The sequence below is a fragment of the Arvicanthis niloticus genome, chromosome 2 (genome assembly GCF_011762505.2).
Source record: "Arvicanthis niloticus isolate mArvNil1 chromosome 2, mArvNil1.pat.X, whole genome shotgun sequence".
Taxonomy (NCBI): Eukaryota; Metazoa; Chordata; class Mammalia; order Rodentia; family Muridae; genus Arvicanthis; species Arvicanthis niloticus.
The window spans coordinates 94,032,840-94,060,445 of record NC_047659.1 but is presented as its reverse complement, the minus strand read 5'-3'; the positions used below and the strand labels follow the sequence as shown (position 1 = coordinate 94,060,445).

At 42.0% G+C, this 27,606-nt stretch overlaps 1 protein-coding gene across 3 annotated transcripts in view; it reads right to left on the bottom strand.

The window, feature by feature from the left end:
• Positions 1 to 12,225: 12,225 nt before the first annotated feature.
• The window catches only part of Sqor (sulfide quinone oxidoreductase), a 38,996-nt gene continuing 23,615 nt past the window's right edge, over positions 12,226 to 27,606 (bottom strand). For 2 of the 3 annotated variants that reach the window (XM_034496884.2, XM_034496883.2), the window contains 7 exons: positions 25,736 to 25,789; positions 22,515 to 22,709; positions 21,320 to 21,529; positions 17,240 to 17,423; positions 14,123 to 14,190; positions 13,667 to 13,845; positions 12,226 to 12,506 (listed from right to left, as the gene is read on the bottom strand). In XM_034496884.2, the coding sequence (XP_034352775.1) occupies positions 12,449 to 12,506; positions 13,667 to 13,845; positions 14,123 to 14,190; positions 17,240 to 17,423; positions 21,320 to 21,529; positions 22,515 to 22,709; positions 25,736 to 25,789 (948 nt within the window). In that variant the 3' untranslated portion in view covers positions 12,226 to 12,448. Of the gene's footprint in view, positions 12,507 to 13,666; positions 13,848 to 14,122; positions 14,191 to 17,239; positions 17,424 to 21,319; positions 21,530 to 22,514; positions 22,710 to 25,735; positions 25,790 to 27,606 lie in introns of those variants that run through there. The other variant, XM_076929650.1, reaches the window with a different exon arrangement.

Below are 27,606 nucleotides of genomic sequence, written 5' to 3'. Positions count from 1 at the left end.
TTTAAAGAAACAGTGATAGCAATGGTTTCCCCATTGCATAGAGTAAAAGTCCATGAGACATTTGAAGAAACAGGCTAATCAAGAGATTTGAGGGGAGAGCTCTTCTTACCAGTGAGTGGCAACTAACAAATGCAGATGGAATGATGGGAAGAGGAAACCACCCTCTGAAGCCATCATAAAGGAAGTTGCCAGCAATTGATAAGGCTGGTGAAGACAGAACCCCCCACACTAGTAATCACAGTGAAAAATAGTGACTACAGTGAAGAAACGTAACAGAATCCAGTTTAACTAAGTGCCACAGTGAGAACCAAGGGAAGGACTGGCATCATGTACCTCCCAGTGTTAGCACAGTGTCATTTCTGTGACTCCTAAGAATACACAGCTAGCACCTAGCCAGAGGAGTCTACCTGGCAGGCCCAGATTGGCCTTCAAAATGAAAGGCCAGAACTCTAAGCTTTCATACACCATGCAAGAAATGCTGAGGAGACATTCCAGGCTGCCAGAAACTAAAGAGACTTGACAACTAAGCAAGGAAATCTGGTGCTATATCTTATACCAGAATGGCAAACATGACATTGTTGGGACAATTATGTCTTTTGTTCTGAAGACTATATGGTTGTGAGTAGTCTTGGAGCAGAGAGTATTAAGATATGGAGCATTCTAAAATAAGGTCAAACACACTGTCCTGCTCGTTGAAGGAAGTTAACAATGCAAAAGCCTCAGGGAGTCCTTGGTACTGACCAGATTCGATGGGGCCCTCCTCTCCAAGCTTATATCAGCACTACGTGCTCATACTCCCAGACAAGCTGAGCTGCCTGGAAGAAGCAGAGAGCTGAGGAGCCTCCAAGAGGAAACTGTACAGTGAACTCCAGGTCTCCAGCTTTCATGCTGTCTGTCACCCATCCTGGAGTGGCCTTTTGGTGAGATAGCTGTCAGAGTCATTTCTGCTCCTGTAAGTAACCGCTCACCCATATTCCTGTAAGTAACCCAAATAAAACTCACTGGTTAGACCTTGATGGTATCCTTACTTTGGTCTGTCTTTGATTCCTATCCAGAGTAAGTAGACATTTGTTCATGTCACCCCAGGAATGGTATCACACAACAGATAGAAACATACCAGTGTTGTTTATTGTTTTATTTGAAGGATTGTTATGGTAGTTATTTAGAAAATTTGCCTTCTCAAGAATGCCTACCTGACATAGTTAAAAAGATTACAGTATCTTGTCTGAAGTTTTCCCTAACATATCTCAATTTAAAAGAGTAATAATAGTAATAACTATATATAATAATTACATAACTACTATATATAATAATTATTTTAATTACAGAAGATAGTGTATGAGGTCACCTTGCACATGGTCAATCCACATGACCAGTTAGTTATCTCTTCCAAAGACTAGAAGAAAATGCTAAGGCTGGGTCTGCTTCTCTTTCCATCCTAAAAGGGTGAAGCTCTCGTGATGACCAAGTCCCAGTGTCTGGCTAATAATAATTTACAACAGATACTTAGCAGCATGCCAATATAATGATAGTTCTTTCTGAATGCCATAGCACGTTGGAACCATAATGTATCTCATTTTCCCCCATAGCACTCCAATGAAACAAGCAATTATCATTATTATTGTTGGTGTCTGTACATTATTGTTATAGTTGTTATCTTGATGAAATATCAGTACTGGGACCTCAGAGTAGTGTTAAATAAATAATAATTAAAATGATGCTTCACCTTTGCAGGCAGAGAAACAAACTAGTATTCATATACATACCTGATATTCTCTGGACCGCAGAGGCCTCTCTCATGCCCAAAGGAAAATTCTATGATTTTGTACACATACAGTTTGGAACAGGTCCTCCTGACTTCCACAGTCCAAGGAGTAGGCTATGTGACCTAGGTCAATCGTCTAGTTTCCACCTCTGCATTTTCACCCATGCCATCCTTTTTCTGGAACCTTCTTCCATTATAGTACAGTTGCCCAAGCACAACTTCTTGATCTGAAGATAGCAAATATATCTCTGGCAACAAGAAAAGTCTCAAACAGAGTGCAATGCAGACCATGAAGTTGGCTTAAACAGTTCTTCCATAAGTAACAAGTCTCTGAACCTAAGACATTTCACAGTGGTTTATCAAGAATGAAGGTTAAAATGACTCTGGACAGTCAGTGTTTATCCAGGGCTTCACTGATATAGATACAGGCCCTTGTCCTCAAACTAACAGTTGAATTTTCTATATGAAGAATTGAGACCCCCTACCCAAAGCATTCAGACAGACTTAGACTCTGACTCCAGCTCTGGTGATTACTATGAAACCTTGCTCAAAATTCTCTGTCCCTCCAATCATATTCTCTCATTTAAAGATGCATATAAAGATGGAAACTCTGGGCTGGAATATGTAGAAGCCAACCCCATCTATTCTGTAGCCTGTAAATGTCATTGTTGAAAATCAGAAACACACGGCTGGTTGTAACCCTGGGAGAGCATTGATGAGATTGGTTTTAGTGACTTGATCTCTCATTTGTTTCTGCCTGTGCAGTTATATGGTTTACACAAGCCAGTATTCAGGATTTCCCTGTGGTTGTAGCTTTGTTCCCACTCTGGCTTCCCTGACTTCCCCTCTGGTGCCAGGCCAGAGAAAGACCAAAAGCAGCTATGGATGGATGCATCATTATGTCTGATCAGAAATGATATCTCTGCCCAATGGGACCCCAGACTACACTGTGTGGTGGCACAGGAAGAACCTATTACAAAGTCCAAATACCTATTTAAAAATTAGGAGGACCACCAGGCATATGCCTGTAATTACACCACTCCAGATTCTGAGGCATGAGAACTGCAAGTTTGAAGCCAGCTCAAGATGACTAGAGACATCCTGTCTAAAAATAGCAACATAAAACAAAATAATTCTTTATAACAACAAATGAGAAAGACAGGAAATCACATACCCTTCAAAGATGTCACTGTCGGGTCAGTCAAATGAACCAGCAGGTAAGGGCACTAAATGAAATGTTCCAGCAGGTGGATCTGAGTGAAGTCTGAGTGAAGCTGCTCTTTGTGTTCTGTCATGTTTACAGTTTATTGTAACTTTCAGATGCCAGAGGCGGAGGAGAAGGAAGCCGGGGAGAGGAGTCACATCTTCCAATAGGGGACTGGAAGAGACAGAGGATACAAAAAAAAAAAAAAAAAGCAGACGCCTCCTTTGATCTCCCTGCTGCTGCTTTGCAGTACTGTTAACAATGACAATGTCATTTGCGTAAACATGGTTAATGTTTTACAACGCTCTCATGAAATTCAGATGCTGCTTTACATGTCTTACACATATTAACACATTTCATAATGGTTCATACACGTATCCCATTTGATAATTTGACCTTGTTTAGGAATGAGAACATAGTAAGAGTGAGCAAGCCAGTAGTGAAGAGCCTCACTCCTGCCTGTGATGGGATGCTGGGGTTCCAGGACTCACTCGTGGTTCCTTCTCCTTCGCTCCTTAGTGTTGCACCTCCTTCCACCCCAGGTGGCTTCCAAGCCTGGGAAGAGCTTTTAGAACAAAGGTTCTCCAACCCCACCTCTTGTATAGAAGACATGGAAATATCTGGCTCATAACCTTCCACAGCTCTCCCCACAATAGTGAATTTTCTCATCATCATCCTTCAAACATACTCAATAGAAAGGCGGTGCTGGCCCTGCCAACAAACCCAAGCTTTCTTCCAAGTGTCAAAGGTGCTTCTCACTTGCCCTGGAAGCCATAGTATGCTCAGAGGGGCATGGTACGAGGCATCCGTGCAGAGATAGATGCCTGTGGATGGCAGCCACCAGCTCACATTACACAGGTCTGATCACAGCAAGCGTATTGGGATGTGCTACCACGTTTAGAAGCATGGATAGGGAGTCATCCAACACAGATGCAGGCGTTTTATCCTCCAAATGCCTAAAATATGGTAGGTCAGTCAAAGTATTTAAAGCGGCTTAATGAAACACAAAATGGATTCCATGTTTGTTTTATTTTATTTTGGTTTGGTATTCTTTTGCCTTATTGGCCTTTTGTTTGTTTGATTTTCATCTTTGTTTTTGTTTTGTTTTAAAGAGAGATAATAAAGTTGGATCGGAGGGATTAGGGAAGGAAAAAGAATATGATCAAAATCTATTGTGTGGGAAAAATAATAAATTAAATTTTTTAAAAAGAAAGCAAGTTTGAAAGCCATCACTTCTAATGAACTGTTCATCAGAGTGGGGAGTGGCTAGTTCCAGACAGAATCAGCCAACTCGGATACTCTGAGGAGAAGGGAAGAATGTGAACAAACAGTGCTGGGGACACTCACACAGGAGCAAACAAGTGGAGAGGAATGAGGCCTGGGGCTAAATGTTTTCAATCCCAAGGAGGACCCAGAACAGGCGTGGGGTGTGTTCTAGTTAACTGTGTAGGCTTGTACATATGTATGTGCACGCGCGCACACATGCATGCACACACCATGTGACCTGCCAACCACAGCTTACAAAGGCCCCTGAGCATTAGCTTTATCCTGTTTTGTATGACAGCCCAGCTTTCTACAAGACTCTTCAATGGAAATGCTTTGTTCCCTATTAGACAGGAGATGGCATAATTTCCAGTTCTAGAAGTGCCTCCATCCAGCTCAATGCTGCCAGTCTTCTGACTTAAACAAGGTAGAGAGGAAAGGAGAGGGAGGGTGTGTCATTCTTACTCAACAAAGGCTTTCCCACTAGGGAGTGGAAAAGGGTAAAGCCTTTAGTCCAATAGAGAGAAGGCTCTGACTGTCCTTGTCATATCATAGTCACATGGCCTGGGCAAGTTACTTCCTTTCAGCCAGGGATCCTCTCTAAAACATAGGTGTACTGGCTGGTTTTGTGTCAACTTGATACAAGCTGGAGTTATCACAGAGAGAAGACCTTCAGTTGAGAGAATGCCTCCATGAGATCCAGCTGTAAGGCATTTTCTCAAATTGGTGATCAAGGTGGGGAGGGCCCCTTGTGGGTGGTACCATCCCTGGACTGGGAGTCTTGGGTTCTATAAAAAAGCAAGCTGAGCAAGCCAGGGGAAGCAATCCAGTAAGTAACATCCCTCCATGGCCTCTGCATCAGCTCCTGCTTCTGGACCTGCTTGAGTCCAGTCCTGACTTCCTTTGAACAGTAGTATGGAAGTGTAAGCTGAATAAACCCTTTCCTCCCCAACTTGCTTCTTGGACATGATGCTTGTGCAGGAATAGAAACCCTGACTAAGACAACAGGCTTTCCCTTACTGAGGTCCTGGAGATGAGATAAGACATTGTATACAAAGCTCCTGACCAGCCATATGCTTCAAAGTGCCTGCCCATACATCTCAACTCACTGTGTTTACGACTAAGCAAGCTCAGCTTCACAAGAAGCCACATTGCCCTCCTTACAGCACCAATAGGACTTAATCAAAACAGTCCCACTAAACAAGTTAGATTTGTTCCCACTATTTCCCTGTGTATAATGCTAGCTTACAAATTTCACATTTTATCTCCCAAACATCATGTCTCATAAGAGAAGTAAACTTAGATTTCTGTGCTAGTCAGGTTGCCATAAATGTCTTATCCCTAAGTATGAGGCTTCGGTGAACAAAGGCAGTCCTGAACACCACCACCATTTGTGAGGTGGTGTTCACTACCCTTACGTCCTCTCTCTTATGCACCCCTTTGAGTAAGGAGTGGCTATAGAGAAGCAAAACCCGTGCTCTCAGGACTGGAATCAGGATGAGTAGAGCCTTAAGGAGGATGTCCTGGAGAGGTAGACAAGGGAGTCTTTCTTGCCTATAATTATCTCTTGGAAAGATTCTTAAGTGGGATCTTGCCACACAGAAGGGATCGAGCATCCTGACAACTGAAAGGTGAAGATGTGCATGCTGCACATCTGGAGATGCAGGTCCTCGTGCATTATGAGGAGGGGGCCTGGGGAGATGGGCTGGGGTCTCCTGTGACCAAGCTTCCCTATGCAGCATTCATGGAACTTCAAGTCAACCAAGAAAAGCAGATGAGATGAGCAGCTTGACACGGCGTGCAGCCATCCAGTCAGGCACTGCAAAGCAGAGCTCATGAAAGTGATCAGGAAGAATAATGACCAAGCAGATTTCTGAACAGGCCCTGCCTGCAGTTTCTAGCAGGGCGTGCTCACTGCCAGGCAACAGAAATAAGCGGAGAGGTTGTTGGCCTTTCCTCCTCCTTTTTAGACCATTACATCACTGGTTTGGGCAGAAAGCCCACCAAGAGCTCCTGTGACCATAAACTGGTGCTTCCTGGGAGCAAGGTGCCAGCAGGCAGAATCCCAAACTCCCTGCCAATGCCTCACCAACATCGCCTGCCCAGGAGGATGCCAGATGAGGTGCACAGGGTCCTTCCCTGAGAAGCTGGCTTCCTCTTAAACCACAGGGACCTCCCACTTCCTCCAAGGCTGTTTCCCATCCTACTTACCTAAGGACCTCCAGCAGCCAACCAAGACCCATACAGTTCATAACTTCAAAACTATTGGAGAAGCAAGCACTGTTCCCTGGGCAGGCAGGTCATCCGAAGCTTCCTATCCTCATAACACATCTCTCATTGAAGATGAGCCCCATCCTCAGGTCTTGCAGTCCCACTTAAGGCCAACTCAGAACCCTCCCCCCAAGAGTGGATCCGTGATGGATTCTGGAAAGTGATAAACAGTGCAGAACATGAAAGCTATAGCCCATTATAGTCAGCACAGGAAGAGGACCTGCAGGAGGAAGCAGCCAACAGACAAAAAAGAAAAAGTCTTCCCCACCCATCTCCTCAGTCTCTTCATTACCTAAAGTAACACACACACACACACACACACACACACACACACACACACACACACACACATCTAGATTCATTTAGAATGTTTGTGAGGGCATCCACACCAGCCTAGAAACTATAAGGTTTAGACCATCTCCCAGGCCTTGCAATTGCCTATTTTGATGTGGTCAACAGCCAGGACCACTAGGGCCAGAATCCTGGCAATTTCTGAAGCTACCCAAGCATCTGAAAACCAACCTCTTTCTGGGTTCTTGATCACTTGCTCTCCATGAGCCAGGAGTCCTCAGACTTCTTCTCCAGGGCTAGACTGTCCATATTTCAGGATTTGCAGACCACAAGTGGTCTCTCTCATCACTACCCAGCTCTGCCTTTACAGTATAAGTACACCTGTAACCATCACATAAAACCATATTCCAAGAAAATTTTATTTACTTTTAAAAATAGGTAGTAGGCTGTGTGTGTCTCACAGGTTATAATTTCACATCTGCCATAGTATTTATGTTTTCTGCTTACACCTGCCATACAGTGGTTTCTGAAGTCCTGCTGATAAAACTTCTAGCCCAAGTATGTGTGAGCTGTGAACACCCCTACTTGTCTGGTGACATGACCTTAGCTCATCTCTCTCTCTCTCTCTCTCTCTCTCTCTCTCTCTGTCTCTCTCTCTCTCTCTCTCTCTCTCTCTCTCTCTCTCTCTCTCTTTCTCTTTGTCTGTGTGTCTCTGTGTGTCTGTTTCTGTTTCTCTCTGTCTCCCTCTCTCCCACTCTCTCTCATTCTCTCTCTGTCTCTGTGTCTCTGTCTCTCTATTTCTCTTTCTCCAACTTTCTGTCTGTGTGTCTCTCTCTGTCTCTGTGTGTGTGTGTCTGTATCTCTCTTCCCCACTCTCTCATTCTCTCCATCTAAATCCTCCTTGTCTCTGTCTCTAGCTCTCTGTCTCTGTCTCTCCATGTCTCTGTCTCTCTCTCTTTGCCTCTTTCTCTCTCTGTCTGTCTCTCTCTCTCCCACTCTCTCATTCTCTCCAACTTCATCTCAGCTTCCCTCTAGTGCACAGTCATTGTGGCTCCACAATATCCAGTCACCCCTCCATATATTTTCACAGCATCACTACCTGGCTTTCGGTTTTCCTAATGACAGTTGTGTCCCAATATGGGGCAGACAAGGAGTCTAACTGGAACAATTCAAGATGAGCAATGCACCATCGCAGAAGCCAAATGGAAGGGACACAGGCATGGGCTCAGTGTTGTCACTCGGGGTTTGCAATTATGCATTGTTTATAGTAGCCAGCCCATCAGAAGGCAGAGAGCAGGTATCAGGACCCACAACAGGCCTTAGCCAACAATTGATGCTGAAAGATCAGGTTTGTGGGTTTTCTGTTCACTACTCAACAATAAGTTGATTAGAAAAATGAGATTGAAAAACATACACTACATGCAAGCTCAATTTCTTTAAACTATTGGATTCAACAGATGATAATCTTTATAAAATTGCTATAAAATGTCATGAATTTATAGTCTGAATTTTCATTTTTAACCTCATTGTGGGGTCAAGACAAGGGTATAATCGGAGGAAAAAAGGACCAACTGACTCCTTGTCCTTTCTCATCCCACCATCTTCTCTCACCATCACCCAGCAATCAAACCCAACCAGAAAATAGGCACCAGAAGAGACCATTGACACAGATCACACTTGATGGGTTCCTGGGGCAGAAGGTGGAAAGAGAGTAAGAGCACACACTACACACAGGAACAAGCATGCGTGCGTGTGTGCATGTGTACCATAGCATGTGCACATGTGTGCCACAGCATGTGCATACAGGTCAGAGGAACAGTTTAGTGAATACACTGGTAAGATGGCTCCGTGGATAAAGGTGCTTGCTGCCACGCTTACCCACCTGAGTGTGATCTCCAGGCCCCACATGTCAAAAAGAGAAAACTGATTCCTGTAAGTTGTCCTCTGACCTCCATGTATGTTCCACGGCACTCATACCCCCATGCACAGAAACATGTTAATAAATGGTTTAAAAAAAAAAAAAGAATCAACATTGCGATAGAAAATTGTCTCCCTCTTCCCTTTTCTCAACCTCGTGGGATATTTCTACTACATGATACTGACCTTAAATTCTTTCATCGTGTGGACAAGCACCCCCCTTACCTACTTGGCACTTAGGCAAACAAGACAGATCTAATTTATATTAACCTAATCAGAGTGCCTCATCTTACCCAAACATTTTTCTTGTTTCTTCCTTCCCTGAGATAATCAAAGTAAGTCTATATTGGATGAAAGCCCTATGGTTTTAAGGCATGAAGGAGAAAATCAGATCAGGGAGCTGGGGATGTAGCTTACTGTGGTAGAGTGTTTACTTGACATGCACAAGGCCCTGGTTTCAATTCCCAGAACTACAGGAAAAAAAATAATTAAATTAGATCAGAGCTCTCCAATACATTTTTAATAACATGAACTGCTTTTACATATTGCATTACAAAAGCCACTTTCCTCAAAAAGAGGAATAATTTGTTTTGAAATTTATTTTGAGATTATAATTTAATTACATCATTTCTCCCTTCCCTTTGCTCCCTCCAAAGCCTCCCATGTGCCCCTCCCTGCTTGCTCTCCTTCAAATTCATGGCCTCTTTTTTCACTAATTGCTATTGCATGCACAAATGTTATATTTTTAAATATAACCTGTACAGTCTGAACATTATTTGTAATATTAAGCTGAAAAAGAGACGCCTACTTGCTGTTTGCTGTCATTACTTGATGTTGGATAAAGTAATCACTTTTGTCTCTGCTCTCTACATTTTCTACAAAATTTAAATAGAAGAAAAACTTTCTCATACATTATACAAAAGAAAACAGCTAAATCTCAAACCTTGGCAGTCCCTAGCAGACTTAAGCCCAGCCCTCTATCCCAATGCTCCCTACACTGTGACCTAAATGCATCACTTTCCACACCAGGGCGGGCAGGATCCGGGTTCTATTCCCAGCATCCACATCGTGGGTCATAACCATCTAGTCTAGGAAATCAAAAGGAAGAACCTATGAAGGTAAAAGTAACTGCAGGCACAAAGGACTCTCCAGTTCCACAGTCCCAGCCTGTCACTTCTGGATTCTGAGGGAGTGTATCTGAGGCATATGTCTCACAGCAGAACCTGTGACTCAGTCCTGCCCAAAGACACTGCCCTGAGAGAAATCTGCACCCCTTCCCATGCCAAACCTCACACTCCTCTTCCTGCACCCTACTCCTGATCCAAAGATAACTCCAAAAATGCCCTCTCCTTTGGCCAGCCCCATACTAGTGAATAAGAAGTGAATAGTGAAGTGAGAAGGTTTCAAAGGCTAAGCGTTTCTAGAATTGAGTACACATGTTATCTTCTCCAGCTGGAGAAACTGAGATCTGGGGACCAATGTCAGACCAGTAGGGTCTCCCATGGCAATGGCAATAAGTCACACTCCTCTGAAGCAGTTGTCTGCCTGGAGGTTTTATTCAGAATGCACTAGCATAAGCAGACCCAGGAGGCTGTGTTAAGTCTACAAAGGATTTCAGATTTCCTTCACCAAGAGGCTTAGCTGCCCCATTCTTTCTAGCATTTCTTTCCACACCCAGGGAAATTATCCTTCTGGATAATTCCCAGGTCTTCCTGGAGCCTGTAGAGAAGGATCACATAGAATGAACTCACAATCCTGTAGGAGTACAGAGGCAGGCTGCAGGAATTCCAGGAGGGCATGAGGCTTCTCTGACTTCAGCTAATTGTTTTGTGTATACCACCTGAAGGTGAGTTGCCAGCCCAATATGAGCACCATGTGTAGCATGGCTTTGCCATGCTGAGAGCAGGATGAGGGAGTAGTCATGGGCAACTGTCCAAACAGGGGCATCCTGAAAACCAAAAGGATTGCCACTGATACCTGGGCAGGAACAGGTGTTAAGCAAATAAGTCTCTGATGCATGGTCAGCTGAAGTCTTCACTTCCCTCAGCATGGTGCCTCCTGCTGGGGTGGTACTCAACTCTCTCCCATAGCTGAAAGGAAAGTGTCCTCCTAAACCAAGTCATGTCCAACTCAGCAAACTCCCTGGCACCCCAGGAAGGGTGATATATAGGAGAAGCTAAGGTGGGAGGAGTATGGAGAGGAAGAGTAGTAAGGAGAGAAGGAGAAGAAGGAAGAAGAAGCTTGGTGATGAGAGAAAGAAAGAGAGAGAAGGGGGGACATGGAGGCAGTTGTTCACATGTCTCTAGCAGTCAAAGATAGTTGATATATCTAGGTTGGGTATTGGGTTACACTTCTGATCGAGCATTACCAAACTTATAAAGCCTTTGATTAACATTTTTTTAAAAAATTGTATAAAATCAAAAAGGAAAGGGGGGCATGGGATAGGGGTTTTCTAGGGAGGGGAAATGGGGAAAGGGGATGGCATCCGAAACGTAAATAAAATATCTAATAAAAATAAATAAATAAAACAGGAACAGAGTCCTTATTCTAGGTCCTCAGCACATCCCCCAGGATGAAAATAGCAGTTAGTAGGTGTCTGGTAAATAGTTGTTGAATGAATATATGTCTGAATAGGGTTTCTAGAGTCATAAGAATAATTCCAGGAACCCAGAAAGACTTGGTAACACATTAAAGGGTTTGAATTCTAAAATGTTATAAAATCAAAGTCATTTATGAATATGAAATATGCATGCCTTTAAACTTCTAGACTGCCTGAAACTAAACTTCTGCAATCAACTGACTGGGAGTAAATTATTTTGGTGCTACTATTGAGCTTCCAACAAACTAGAGCTTCTTCCAGTCCAAACTCTTCAACACTTTATTGGCCAAACTGAGGATGACTTGAGACAATACTTACCTTAGCCACTGGAATTCTTCAGATCCAACATCACTGTGTTTGTATAAGTTCTCTGGGAAACTCAGGCGCCATGATAGAATTAGGTTAACACAGAAATTTAATAGAGGAAATGCCCTGTAGGATAGAGGAGACTGAAGGTGTAGTGGGTAGGGCGGAACTTGAGGTTGGTATCCCTGATGGAATATAGTGAAAAGGAAAATCTTAGGTTCAGCCAAAACTGCCCAGAAGAGGACCTGGGACTGGAAGAGATTAGTGACTCATAGTGCTTGTCACTGTCTGGAAAAGCATAGGCTCAGCTCAGCGTCAAGGCCCCCAAGGGGAGGCACCTGAGCTCTAGCATCTCCTGCTGTCTCCCGAAGCAGGAGTTGTAAGCAGCCATGTGTAGGTCTGCAACACACTCTAATATCACAATATAATATCATTGGACTGTTCTGTTCAGTGACTCAGCCTTCAGAAAGTAGTACTGTAAGTTGAACACACCAGTAGACAACAAGAAAGCAATCGCCCTAACACCAGCTTCTTCTCCCAAGTGCTACAACTTCCCATCATTCGCTGCTAGTCAAGATATTTCCTCAAATAAGTAAATCAATGACAAAGTTTTATTTATAAAATAGAGTTTTATTGTTGCATTTGGATGTTTCCAAAGACTCATTCTGGGTTGTCCACATGATAGCTATTCAGAGGTCTAAAAAGGTATCACCATGTCCAGTAAGAAACTCCTTAAAGGGTGAGATTCTGAGTCCTTCGTATCTGTCATGTCAATCAGTAACTGCGATTTTGGTCAAGAAGCCATCCAAGAAGAGCAAGCTCTGAGCTATGTTTAACTCATGCCCAGATGAAACAGCTTTCGCAAGAAGGCTGGGCCTCCCCAGTAGCCTCTGTAAGAAATAACACAAAAAGGCCATGGAGACAAAGGAGATGAGGTGATATCATGTTATAAGAAGTCACTAGGGATGCCTATCAGCACATAAGGCAAGATGTTTCTACTGAGGTGGAAAGGATCTCATGACTTGAACAACCTACAATGAGTCCTAGCTTTGACACTGAACTTGCTGGGTGAGCCCAGCATGCTGACTAAACTCAGCATACACCCACAAAGCTGCTGCAACATGCATACTGCTACCTCCTCAGGAATTCAAAGAAGGGTATTCTCTCAACCTTACTGACAGTTAGGACCCAGCAGTTCCTTATCATGGGGATGCCCTCTGCATTGCAGTATCCCACACCTCTGCTCACTAGATGTCAACGGCATCCTTCCAGTGATAACAGCCAAAAATGTCTCCAAATATTGCCAAATGTCCCCCATATCTCCATATCATCCTGGATTAAGGATCACTGGTGTGGATATCCTAACTTATCAATCTCATATGTGTCTGGAAAAATCAAACTACTTTTTTGTAAGCATAGATGAGTTGTTAATGTGTGGTAGTCTACTTATCGAATACCTACCATTGTCTGACTCTGTATTATCTCCTTAATGAAAAATTTTCAATTTTTGAATAATAAACTAAACATAGTCTGATCAACTTGCTCAGCCACTAAATGATAGAAACATTATTCAAAATTAGGTCAGAGCTTGAGTCTATCTTTGTTCTCTTAATTACTTTTAATGCTTCTCAAACATCGTAAAACCAAAGGAAGGCAGCAGATGAGAAAGTACTTGGCATGTAAAAGAATTTTATTATAGTATTATTAGTAGTATTAGTATTATTTATCTAATTCACCTAGAAACAAAAAAAAAGAAATGAAGAATGGAAAACAGAAGACTTGGTTCCTCCCAAGAATAAAGAGAAGAGTGGGCACTCCACCACAAGATGGAAATACTGCAAACTTTCCCCTTACCTAAGACAGCCCTCTCTCAAGTATGGCTGAGGCTCGGGAGTTCTTCAAAAGCTACCATTAATTCTTGAGAAATGGTGCAGTAGAGTAGGTCTCATTAGCAAATCCTGCTTTGAGTGGAAGCTAGAAGGACCCTCTGAAGCAGCCCACCCCTAAACAAGTTGGTGCCCTCTACACAGGCACCAGATGAGACACCCACCTCAGCATCATATTCCAATACAGGAATGGCATCATGTCAGCCTTCATGAGGTACATAGAAATTCGCTCTTTGCTCTGATCGAAAGGGAAGGTTTCCAGGGGCTGAGCTGTGTAGTCAAACTCAGCAAGAATCACACGGTTGTAGCCAGTCACCAGTGGGCAAGAGGTATAGCCATCATACTGAAATTGTGAGAATAAACAAGAAAATACTTTCTGTCATGGAATTCCATAATTTATTATTTGCTGAGTGACTGAAATTGGTGTGTGTGTGTGTGTGTGTCCTAGTTTCTGGATTTTTGGACTATGAAAATTGAAAATTATGTAATAATACTACAGACAAATTAAATTCTTCTATACAGTATAAGCTATAAGAAAGTACCAGAATTATGGAGAAACACTACCTTCATACAGAAGGGGAGGTGATAAACTAGGCAGTAACCCCTATAGGTATGCAAACCTTTTTTGTGGGTGTTTGATTCTTCATAATCAGAGAAATTGTTCTATCAAGGATTCCGGACTGGGCAGCTAAAAGAGAACAGAAAGTCTGAGCGTCAGGTTTTCCAAGAAAGCTCATTTGCATATAACATTAATATAAACAAGATAATGGTGATTCCATCCACACCTCTCTAGATTGTGAGTAGATCATGACTTTTCCTTTTACTTGAAGTTCTATCAGAAGGAGCCCTCAATTCATCAAAGACCACACAGCTGTCACTCTTACTTTGAAATTAAGAACCCAGCTCTCTCCCACAGGATGATAAGGGTGACCCTACCCAAATCCCATTCCCCCCACTCTTGGTTTAGTCTGGGTGCCATGTTGTATGGCACCTTGTATCCCCACTCATAGACAGCCTAGATTGGTAGCCCCCGTCATACCCACTAAGGCAAATTACTGGGCTTTCCTTTCTATAGTATTATCTGACTAAGGCCAAACCAGATAGATAGGTAGATAGATGATAGATAGATAGATAGATAGATAGATAGATAGATAGATAGATAGATGATAGATAGATAGATAGAGTCTTTATAGATGTATGGGGGGAGGGTATATGGCAAGAGTGGAGAAAAAACATTCCACAAAAGCCTTATTGGTACAATTCAAGGAATATTTATGACGTGGGTCTACTCATTCTCATTAGTAGAACAATGGAATATTTTGGGGATTCAGCAAAACAGTAGGAAACTACCATTGAACTCAACAAATGTTCCCCTGCAGATGCTGTTCTTAACCAGTTGCTCAAAAACAGTCCACAGACTTATTTTGCCTGAAAACTATAGTTTACTGGCACTCAAATAGAAATGATGATTTCATTGGCTCTAGAAGTGAACAGGAGAATTGAATAAGACTACTGAATGGCTGTCCTCACTGATGACAAAGTAATAGCTGCAAAGATCCTGCCCCTCTTTGGGGAATTAGATATCACAGAGGACACAGAAAGTTTGGAAACTGGACTGAAAATATATGAGGAGGCCCCTGGCACAGGGTGCCAACATCAATGTCAAAGGAGAAAAGCTGTCTCTAGATGCCACTGCAGAGAGACTGGACCTGGAAGCAGTCACACCCAACAGCAAGGTGGGAAGAGTGTGTGGGTGTGGTCACACCCTAGCTGGGTTCCTTCCCTCTATTACAATATCCTGTTTTGCCCAAGAGTCTCTTGGCAGAGAAGCAAGGAAAGAGGTCTCAGCCATAGGGAAGCATTATTCAGCATGTTAAGACGTGGCCTTCCTCACAATGATCTGGACAGAGGCTGGGAGGCAAGCAGAGCCAAGGAGGAATGGATATGTGCAGGTATTGCATGGGGATTCAGAGAGCTTGGGGTAGGAAGGCTAGTGAGAAATGCTTGGGGAATGCTGGAGTCACTGTCACTTAGACACTAGCAGCACAAGCAAATATCCATGTGAAGTGACACAGTGGAGCATTCACGGCAGTGCTGTGAGATAAAATGGGAGAAAACTACTCAAATACAAGTAAGACTTTCTAGTAAGATTTGAAGCAATCTCGTAATAAGACATGGTTTGTAAAATGGCAAATGTGATAACAATGGAGACGCTGTTTACACGGCTGAGGAATGTAGACACCGGCCAGATGGCAGACCCAGAAGGAAGACTTCACTTGATAAGTTTTGTTCAGTCACACTTAAAACTGTATCTGAAGCGTTGGATTAATATTTCTTTGTCTGGTATAAGCTAAAAGCCAGGCAATCTGACCTCTCATATTAGATCTTTCTACCACAGAAATGCATCTAATTTGGATATAAATTAAAGGTACTGCCTCACATGCTATTTATTAGTTACCAAGAGAAAGCAGGCTAAGGGCTCAACAGGCAAGGGTGCTTGCCACCAAAAATGAGGAGTTGAGTTTAATTCCTGGGACCCACCAGATGGACTGAAAGAACCAACTCCAAGCTATCCTCTAACCTCTGTGAGTTCATGCCCATAAACAAGTAAATAAATGTAATTACATAAATGCAGCAGGCATGACCCACCTTAACCAAGTAATGAACTCCAGGCTTGCCAAATGCAATGCAAACTAATCTCACAGCTACAAGAATGTTTTTAGAAAATATGAGTTGCACTGCATGTGAAACAGTTTTACTATACAGTGTTACGTTTCTAGGTCATAATAAAGGTTCTGCAAATATGGAGGAATGTGTACTTTCTAGGAGAGGCAGGTTAAGTTACTGAAGGCAAAGATGTATCATGATGCCTCAACTACTTTCAAATGACTCATTAAAAACATATAAAAGTATAAAGACTAGTAAATCAAATATGTGCTTTTTTTCAAATTTTTCATTGGTTGAGATTTTTGAAATTAAAGAGACAGGAGATAAATAGCATTAATAATGAAAAAGACACTTGGTAGGTCTCATAGAAAGGTATCCAAATTCACATAAAAAGCTATCTGGCCATCAGCAGAGAGGTCCATGTTTTATGGCATCCACAGAAGACAGCGCCTGTCTGTAGAGGACAGAGTGTAAAAGGCAATTCTCCCCATCACTGCTAGTGCGGAATACCTAGGTAAAGAATTTAGTCTTCCAGGCTGAGGCCTTAATCATGTACCAGCAATCAGGGCATGCTCCACTGTGCTTGTCTATACAGAACAATTTTCTGGTCTGCAAGCTTTCATTGACTTGCATGTGTTTTCTAAAGAAACAAATGCCTCCCTAGCTCTGCAGTGTTTTAGGCAGAAGAAAAATAGCCAAGCTGCCTGGTATCAAGGACCAAGCATACCAGAGGTGTAAACATGGCAATCACAAAACTTACTACTTAGAGAGCTGGGAGAGGTCACCCCCTTTATTGCCCTGAAAACAGTCTTTGTGACAGGTAAGGACACACTCTTTTGGTATTTTGGTAAAGCCTTTAAAAGCTATTTTCTTCTCCATAAAACTCCAGGATTATTGAGAACTTGATTCTGCCTGTCTTGGGGAAGCCAAAGTCATTTTTAGATCACAAAAGGTTTTACCCATTATAAATAGAATAGTATTAAAAATCATTGAATTATGAAAGTCTATGATAAACTTTTGTTTTTCTGGTTTTTCTGGGACTTTGAGAAGAATCAGAGCTGGTAACCTACCTACTGCAGCAGCAGTCTTTGAGGTTGGGAGGTTGGTGCAGTCCCCGATGCCAAACACATTTGGGTACTTCTTATGCTGCAGAGTCTCTTTATCCACGTCCACCCAGCCAGCAGAATCAGCCACAGGACTCTTCTTGAGGACATCTGGTGAGCTCATAGGTGGTGTGACATGAAGCATTTCATACTACATAAAACAAGAGCATCCACATTTGCATCTTTTCAGTGTATCTGCAACCCACAAGCCTCTCTTCTGTCTTCCTCACTTTGAGTATCATAATGGCCACAGAGAGTATCAATGCATTAGTGAATGTATCAGTCCATATGTTCTCCAAGACTTTAGGGGCTATGGTGGAGGATAATGAGCAGCTAAACATCTGTCCTCGCAGGTTGCTATGATCTCACTATACTGAGCCCAAATACCTTCAATAGGAGAAGTGGGGAACCCAGTATTTTGAAGTATAATTCACTAATGTTCCGAAACACTCCATCGATGCTACCATTCTTGCTAAAGATCAAGGAGTGGCAAATATTGTTTATAACTCTTTGACTCTCAACTGTCAAACTTAGTGTTGAATGGATTTGGTTCTTCAGTTGTATTCTGTAAAGAGATGTTTAGAGCCTTGAAACTTGTAAAGATGATGTTAAAACATCACCCCTCCAAAGGACTCAACTCTAAAAATACATAAAGTTATAAGTCACCATTATGAGAGGACAAACTGAGAGATAAAATTCTCTAGCATCCTGGAGAAGTGAAGAGGGATCTTGTCTAGCATTCGGTGTGTTGAGTAGTGTTGGGTGCAGAGACGGGTTACCTGTACCACACACATAAATAAACGCTGTCCCAGATGATCCCTGCTGAGGCCTCATCCATTTGTTCAATGTTTTAGTTGTGTAATTTTTCTTCCTCTTTTTGTAGGCAGTGCCTTTTATTCATTTTATTTTGCAATCCCATGTAGTAACTTAAAGGTCTTGTCAGGTCTACTTCAGGACACATTTACTCAATTATTCATGTTTCACTAGGGTGAAAATGTTTATATGCTAAGGCCATCTCAACCTTGTATAAATCTCTCTATAAAAGAGATGTCAACAGCCTCTAGTGTCCCGTGGGACTCAACAATCACTGAGAGGCCAGAAATCAAAAAGGTAGATTGCATTTATTCAAACTCTCAGTTGCAGGGGTATTTAACCTCAGGAAAAGTTTGCAAACGCTTAGTGCTCTTGAACATCATATCCTTTAAGGGGCCTGGTGAGGGTGTGACTCCCTGACAGTAGGTCTGTTTGTTAATGAGCATGAAGAAGCCTGGACCAGTTATAATATCCAAAACCACTAGGCTTTAGGGTACATATAATTCCTTACATGGCTGTTCCCAATCTCAGTTGAATATGAGTGTCATTAGGATAATTTTTGAAATTCAGTATTCCTCAGTCCACACTCCAGGCCAATTAATCAAAATGCGTGTTATAGATGCCCAGGAATCAACACATTTCTAAAACTCCCTGGGCGAGTCTAGCCCTGGTAGCAGTTACGTCAAAGTCTTCAGTGGGCTTTTTGGTATTCATTGTCTAAGAGCTTAATTGAAATATCTAAGCTGGAATCTTATCACTCAAAGGTGACACAAAATATCCTCCTCCTTTACAAACTTGGCAAAGGAAATATCCTCTCACTCATCCAGGCCTCTACCTACAACCTTGACTCTCCAGAGCTCAGCCAGAAACCACACTTTTAAAACACTGCAAACTTAAGTTCCTTTGCTCAAGCTCACACTTTTCTCCGAGAAGTCTGCTTTGGACAGTCAGCCACTCACAGCCCATTCACTTCTACTTTGCATAAAATTTACAATTTTGGATCACATGTTTTCCAGGAAAAAAAAAAATAATAATTTAGGAGCAGCGAGTTTAAAAATCTAGAGGAGGAAGGCCTTTCAAAACTCACAACTGTGACAGGCGGGGAAGCGGGGGAGCAAAAACCAACATTAACAACAACTTGTGTGAAATGATAACCAATGTCCACACAGAAACTCCAGTGGGCCCTTTGGCCACAGCTGTATGAGAACTATTCACAGTGAGGACCCTGACCTGGGGGAGACAGACACAGATGAGCAGACATCATGGAAGTGCTAGGGAAGAGAAGAAAGAGCTGTGTCAAACTCTGAAACCAGTTTGAAGCTTCTGACCAAATCTGGGACAATAAAAATAACTATAAGAGCATTAATGAGTGACAAAATATTAGAGGAGATGAACCGCCATGAATTCATACCAGTAAGTAACTGAAAAACAGGGGGAAAAAAAAGAACTTGCTGATAAAATGCCAAGTGCTTCCTGCTAAGTGTGGATAAAATTCTGGAGTCAAAAAAAAAAAATCATTTTGTAATCATCACACTGAAAGCAAAGCAGATGAGTATCTCCAGTGGGTACTAAGTCTGGGTGATACTTTCAAGAACAGAGTGTATGTTTGACAGGAAAAATGCCTCTCAAAAGATAAGGAGAAAGGATGGTAATTGAGTGCAGAAACTAACCCTTATCTGGACTAGAGCCCAGAACAGGCCTCCTGTGTGCTTGCAATGAACTCCTTGGAGTACAGGTTACTTACGAAATGCTCATAAGGGAAACTCATCGCCAGAAATGAGGAAGAGTCCACTTCTGAGAAAGTGCAGACAGGAAGGCTATGTTGTTCCAAAATATCAGAGTCACAGAAGATAAAGGAAAGCTGTGGAAACGCCCCAGATTGGAGGAGGCTAAAAAGACATCAGACTAACTGCACCAGACACGGAAGAGTGTTGTAGAGCTACTGGGTCGGTCAGCAAAATTGCATGCATTTAGTAGATAAAAATATCATATGTGCCAGATTTAGTAGGTACATAGTTACTAGCAATTTAACTATTGTGGTTACATAAGAAAGTACCCTTATCTTAGAAAGTTTATCTAGAAAAATTATCTAGATAAGGAGAATAATGCACAATAATTATCACCTGTATCTAGGGAAATTAACAGAAATCGAGATTGAGGGGAAATCAAGTAATAAAGCTAAAGCAACTGCTGTAAGGTTCTGTACATGAATCTAGCTAAAAACATGCACGATTTTATTTCTGCTATTTTTGTTTTTATAACTTCTCTAAGTTTGAGGATATTTTCAAATAAAAGACTTTTAAAGTATGCCCCTGAGCCATCAGTAACATTTTAATGACATTTAATATATTCTGTTTAAGAACAAAAACGTGGATGCAGTGAGTTTTAGAAAGAGCTTAAGCTGAAAGGGTTCTTAATTTTTTGATGTTTAGAAGACTAATCTTCGGTTCATTCAAAATTCCTTTTTATGGAACTCATCGTCACTAAATACAGAGTACAATGTGAGCCAGCCATGCAGTCTCACTGCTGATAGTTCCTGCCAGAATGGCATGAACAAATATTCTCCAATACCATTGCATCTTGTGCTTAATCTCCATAATTCTTCCATAAACGCAGTATTCCCACTCTGTGGGGAAAGACACAGATGCCCAAGACCCAGAGCCCACGGCACAGGCTGAAATCTTCCCAAGGAAGGTGGTGGCTCTGCTTAAGAAGTCCCTTAAGAAGGAAGTTAAGGGTTGGGTGTTTGCACAGGTGAAAGATGTGCAAAGACAGCTTCTTCCATGGCCAAAAAAGGAATACTCCTGTCTGTTGTGAGCAACCCACAGTTCCCTCCCAGTTCACAAGCAGGGCTGTGTCTCACACACCAAAGGTTTAGACATTCACAGGGCATTGGAAGAAGTACTCCCTAAACTCTCCAGGCAATAAAATGATGTGAAATAGTTTGAGTGTCAGGGAGGAGTTAAAGAGGACTTAAAGAATAAGACCAATAAATAAATAAATAAATAAATAAATAAATAAATAAATAAATCACATAGCGCAGCAGATCAGCCCTCCGTGCTCCCTGCTGACACAGTCTCTCCCATCTTGCCCTCTTCAGTTCCCTTTCCTGCTCTATCAGCAGCAGCCTTCCCCACCAAGTAGCAATGCTGGTCCAGGGGGAGGTGCCCTCCTGTCTCCCGAATGTGCTGCAGCAGATAAGGCTCCAGGCAGCCAGATGAACCCGCCACTCACTTGAATCACTTTAGTCTCCCCAGGCTTGTCTAGGATCTCAAAAACAGCCTCCTGTTTGTCAGCTCGGACCTCAATAAGGTTGTGCTTATAGTTGACAGAGACATTCCTCTCCCGGATGATCTCCTGCAAGGCATCTGCATACTTCTTAACTCCAAATATTGTTCCAAGAGCTGTATTGAAGATGACATTAGCCTTGGGTCGCTTTCCAGTCTAAGAAAAAGCAAAGAGGAAAGCCAGACAATTACTCCAGCCACCATTTTGTTTCTCATTTCTTTTTTTCATCCAGACCAGAATTAAAACCTTCTGTAGAGATTTTCTTGCAAGTAGAGCTGTTAGAACTTCAAAAGCTTGTACCAACCTCTATGATCTAGAAGGAACTGCCTCATCATAAGAAGCAGTTACTGGAGCTGTCTCTTAATTCTATACCTCACAGGCATAGGGAGGGCAGAATCAGCCCCCACTACCTGATGCCAGGTATATGCCACAGGCAACCATCTTCTCTACACAGGTGTTTGGGCAAACCTCCCCTGACCCTCATTACAAAAAACCAAAACCTCATTACAGAAGCTCTGAAATTCCATATGAACATTTTTTACCTTTAAAATTGGCATTTTGCCTATTTGCAAATACATGTATCAAGAGCCAGAAAATACTCATAACCTTGAGCCTGAGTGAAAGCAATTGACAGTCACTATATGCATATATACATACATATATATACACATATATATACATATATACATATATACATGTATACACGTACACATATATACATACATATATATGCACATATACATATGTGTGTGATTTATATATGTAATTTATATGTATATATGTGTGATTTATAATTAATTGCCTAACTACAAACATTAAAGTATTTAGACAATTACTAACATAGTTTGCCATTGGGCTTTTACACAGTTTTAAATGGAATACTTCATTTATATGTACAGTATTATTGTCACCATATTTTTTAAGCCTGTAGAAAAACCTCATCTAATTTGTGAGAACAACTTTGTGAAAGAGAAAGAATGTGCATGGTGAGTGGTCTCCACATCCAGCTATGTAACTGTGTTCAAATGGAACGAAACTTTGAGTAACAGAAAGGTCATATGTCAGAGATCAAAGTGGACTTGCGGCAGGTGCTCGATAGGTGGCGCCTGCCCTTGTCAACTGTTCTGAAGAGGAGCCGCACCTTCCTGAAGTAGGCTTCCGATAGGTACATGATCTTTTGGGGGGCACCAGCACACTTCACCGGAGTGTTTGGGAAGGTGAACAGGGCATTGCCTTCCTTGAAGTCCTGCAGGGCCTTCCACGTCTTCTCCACTGTCTTCACTGAGTAATTGGACCCTATTTTGGGATAAGCAAAGCCTTCAGGTAGTCCTTTAATCTGCAACCAAACACAAGAAAATTTGTTTTTTAAAAAGACAGATAAAGAAACGTATGAGACAGGTAGATAATAAAATTTTACTCAGCCATGAATTAAATCATGACATTTGTAGAAAATTAATATAATGTAGATCACTGTATTAAGCAAAATACATCACTCAGAGAAGCAAATAACATATTTTTCTCATATGCTGATTACAGACTTAAACTTATGTGTGCATGTGTGGGTGTGGGTGTGCACGTGTACATCAAGGAAGTGGCAAATTGACTATAAAAGGAAAGGAAGAGGCCGTAAGAGAGGGAAAGGAAGGAGAGGGAAATAATGTAGTCAACCAGGTGAAAACATAAGGAAGAAATATTTAAGGGAAGGAAGGGGCCTACTTAATGTAGGTCAGGATACCAAAAACACATGAAGATCTCCTTATGAAAACCATTATGATGCATGCTAATTCACAAAATTAAAAAGAAGTAAATACATTTCTTTTTGGTATGCACATAAATTTACCATTTATCAGAGATTAAAGCAAATCTACATATTTAAAAAAACAAAACTATGCCAATGCTTTTTGGAGCCCTTGTTCTTTTCCATTTCTACAGCCATTCAGACATGACAGTAGCATCAGCGCCCCCTGTATTCACGCACAGAACAGACAGACAAATGAGAGACTCAGACCACCAGACCACAGCAGTGGTCCCTGAAGTCACCTGTCAAGCTGCAGAATGAGCTTGACCCTGAAGAACCCACCCCACCACCACCACCACCTCCTCCTTGAACAAGAAGCTGCAGTTGGGATACAGCTCTTCCCACCTCCAGAGTGAGGACAGGCTGCCAGCCAGAACTGCCTTCAGGAGAACCACTTGCCTTTCTGAGGAGAGGCAGGAAGGACCAAGAACTGTTCATCCATGATGCCAGTAACAGGAGACTGAAATTGCCCTCTTGGGTTGTGCAGATCAAACTCTTGGTGAGATAGTAAAGTAGGCAATGAGGGCATGTACTGTGGAATATTTAAGTCCTGGGTTCTGCTCCACCTTTTCTACTTAACAGTGTTGTAACTGAGTAAGTTACCTTGTACTTAAAAGCCACTGTTAAGAGGAAGGGTGCTGTAACCTGGCAGCCAGACTCCTTCCTGGAGGTTCTGTGTGTTTTATGCTCCCATATCCACTAGTGTTGCTTTCAGGGGCAAAGAGATGGGAGCAGAGAGAAGTCACATGAGCATCAGGGAAGAGAATAGATTAATTGCCCTTTGAGAGTACAGAGGGAGGCTGTGTGCTGGGAGGGCTGAGGACTGTCCTGTCTGACCCTCAAGACAGGGAAGTGAGCAGCACACCATGCTAAAGACACTCAGTGGAGCTGGCATGAGAAAGATGAGGGGCAGATGGTCTGCGTCAAGCATGAGAACACCACACATCCAACAGACAGAGCGGAGATCCAGCCTGACAAAAGTCATTACATTCCTGCCTAGGGATCCACAGGGATCTTGTATCTGCAGATAACTGCCTTCTTTTTTGCTCTACATTCACTCAGGAAATTTTCTAGAAGTTTCAACCAATGGGTACCCAGTAGTGCGCTAGCCACAGTTAAGTTATATTCTCTCAGCCTCAGTTTCTTCATCTATAAGATGGAGGAAAAAGACCTTCCTCACCAGAAGCTGTAAAGGATCAATCCTCTGCATCTTTTTTCTCATCAGTATATTTATGCATCCTTTCATACTCTTTATTCTTAGACTTAAATACAGCCAGAGAAATGCAAGAAACTTAGAGGTTACTTACAACGACGTACATGGTTTCGTATACATGGCTTATAAAAGCTGACTAGGGAATGCATAGATGTACAATTGCCAAAAGGCAAATTTGGAGCAGTCCAGAACAAGAAAGCACATGAGTAGTAGCTCAGATATAATTAGAACTCATTGTTAATATCTAGCAATGATTCCATAGTAATGGCTGCCTTTAAAAAACTGAGAGTGAAGATAAAGCAGCTCAATATTGGGATTATTGTATACTTATATACAGTGTATAATGGAGTCAGTTTCCTATATGCATCAAGTATCTGAAATATGTAACAGTTCTGCTATTCCAATATTTGGAAAAAAAAAAAAAAAAAAAAGACTGCTGTTTCTTTGCTCACTATAAGAGGGCACTATAAAACTCTCAATCCTGGCTTTCTCCTCCCTCCTGATAAGGCACAGAAGCTTCTAGAGAATCTTCATATAACATATCCCAACACATCTCCACTACCTTCCCCACACCCCAGGCAAGTCATAATTTTTCATATATAAACACACCCCAAAGACCTTCCATGAGCCACCTCTACAAGCTGGGATCACGGATCTGCAGCCTGTGTCAGCACCAGGTTTTGTGTGCTGTGACTATTTGCCTACGGTCCCCAAAGTGCTCCTGGGAGTCCCAAAAACAAATGAATTATTCTAAAGTGTTTTCAGAAAATCAACTCGATTCTCGCAGCTCTCGGGGAACTTGTAGCTCCTTTGCCTGCTGAAAACACATCTAAGAAACTTCTAGGTATCATTTATACCGTGTTAGTCACTTCCTACCCAAGACACTCAAGTCTCTATACAGTAAAGCCTAAGCATGCTTTCAGAGTCTGATGAACTAATAGCTGTGTTCTGCTGTTACGGTCCGCTTAAGAATTCACAAGGTAGATGTGATTTGCAAAGGAAAGCCAATTCTTTTATGTGTCCAGCTCAGCTCTACATAACAAGGCCGGCTTCCTGTGAGTACAGAAAGAGCTTGTTTCTGCCAGAAACATGATTAGGGCACAGACATACTGAACTGTACTTGAACTTCAAAGCTAAAACACATTGTTATCATTGACAGAATCTTAGAGAATATTTTTTTGAATCATAAAGAAAAGACTATGAGAAGTAAGCTAGACTTGGGGGTGGGTGGGTATCTTAGAACCATTTCTCTGTCATTTCCCAATTGTTAATGAATGTAAGGAAAGAATACTGTGCCCTAGTTTTGTCTTAGCATAAATTGGAGGGGATAACAAACAACTAAAGACTGTACCTTCTTATAGTCCAGCTGGATTCCAAGAGCGATGATAAGATATCTGTAGGAGATCTACAACACAAATGAAATATATATATATATATTTAGACCAATACTCAAAAATCAGCACCATGCCTCCAGCTGTCAATGCAAGTGTCTCCAGGTAGATGGTGGTGGGCAGGGTGGGCAGGGTGGGCAAGGGTGGATACGCCCCACAGTTGACCACCCTTCTTTCCTTTCTGTTGCCTCACATCTCACTGTTTCAAAAATCTTAGGCCTTGGAACCTAAGAATGACTTCCTAATCTCAAAAGAAAGGCAATCATCTTTAGAATATGATTGTTTTTATGATCTATCATAATTTGATGAATCTGATCCAACTGAACCAATATCACAATTGGGAAGCTTCTTTCGAAGGTCACTGGAAAGTGTGTTATACAATTGTTTATGTTTAATGATTCAAATAGGGATTGTGATTGTTCATGCTGAAGATAATGATATCCATAAATATGGTAATGAACACGCATGTTTAGGATCAAGGGGAAGATACAGTGGGAGAAAGTGTAAGAGGGAAGTGTAAGAACATCCCTTTAAAAAGCTAAACAAAGAAAGCAATTAGATAAAAGGGGATATGAATGGGAATCTCCGTGATCTTAGATTAAACTAGAAAGGACAGACAGCAAGCTGAGCAAACCCCAGTTGAACAGAGTAGGCTCCAAGGCCTAAGAACGTCCCACTCTATCTAGGAGAGGCTGTTGAAGAGGACCCACTTTGCCATAAAGGAGACTTGACTCCAGTGTGTCCAGGCTTCCCTGTGCCTCTTGCTTTTGCAAGAGACCCCTTAGCACAGAGCCCATGATGCTTTTTTGCAGTGAGCGTGTTGTACAGAGGCCATGCCCTCCCTTACTTCACAGAACACTCCTGGAGGATAAAGGTTGTTTCTTCTCCTTGCAGTCCTAGAATATAGAGAGGAACTCAGCAATGCTGGTTGTATGAACAAATATATGAAGGAATAACTTTAGTTGCATTTTTAGAAAAGTTTATCAAGGTTAACAGGGGGGGGGGGGGGGGAAGAACCATCCAGATCTGTATATGCTGTCCACAGAGTCAACAGCTTGACATTCTTGGTTCTATGGGGGAAACAACCTATTGAAGGGCATAGGGAGTATCAGCCTTAGCTGGAAGGCCATTTGGGTTATTAACGCTATTATGAACAAAATACCCAGGAAGAAGGCATGGGGACACAATAGAATGGCCTAGAAACAGCAGGACTGTTCTCTCCCACGGTCAGGCGCTGTGTTTGCCTTTTTCAGTGACATCAGCACAGTGCTGATTCATGTTGAGTTCAAGGTCAATTCACTACTACTGTTCTTCCCACATGATGCCCTGCTAAATCAGGCTTCCCTGTCCTGGAACAGTGTAAAGCTGCTCCTTGTCTTACCTAAACGCAGAAAGGCATATATCCAAGCCCATATAAGTAAATATATGTGCATATGTTTTTCTAAGAAATTAAAGGCTTATATATTATTGTTCCTCTGCTGATCAATAGCTCCAGGAGACCAGATTAAATTGCATATTATTACTCATAAGACTGAGCATCATGGCTTGTTTACCTGGAAGTCTTTTGCTTATAGGTCAGCAGGCCTCTCCCTGATAATGCACACAGTTCCCTGCAGCAACCATGCCTGCCTCATTGAGTGGGCCTCTTGGGGATCAGGGATTCCTCGGTGTCTCTGTAATAGGGTTCCTTATCTTGAGGATTATAAATTTTTTACATCTCTGAAGGATAAGAGCCCCAGTAGGTGTCCTAACGACGCATCATTTGTGACTTCTAAGGCTCAGAAACTTGGGGTAATTGTAGAGTGTTCTTTTGAAGTTAGGGAAGAAGTAG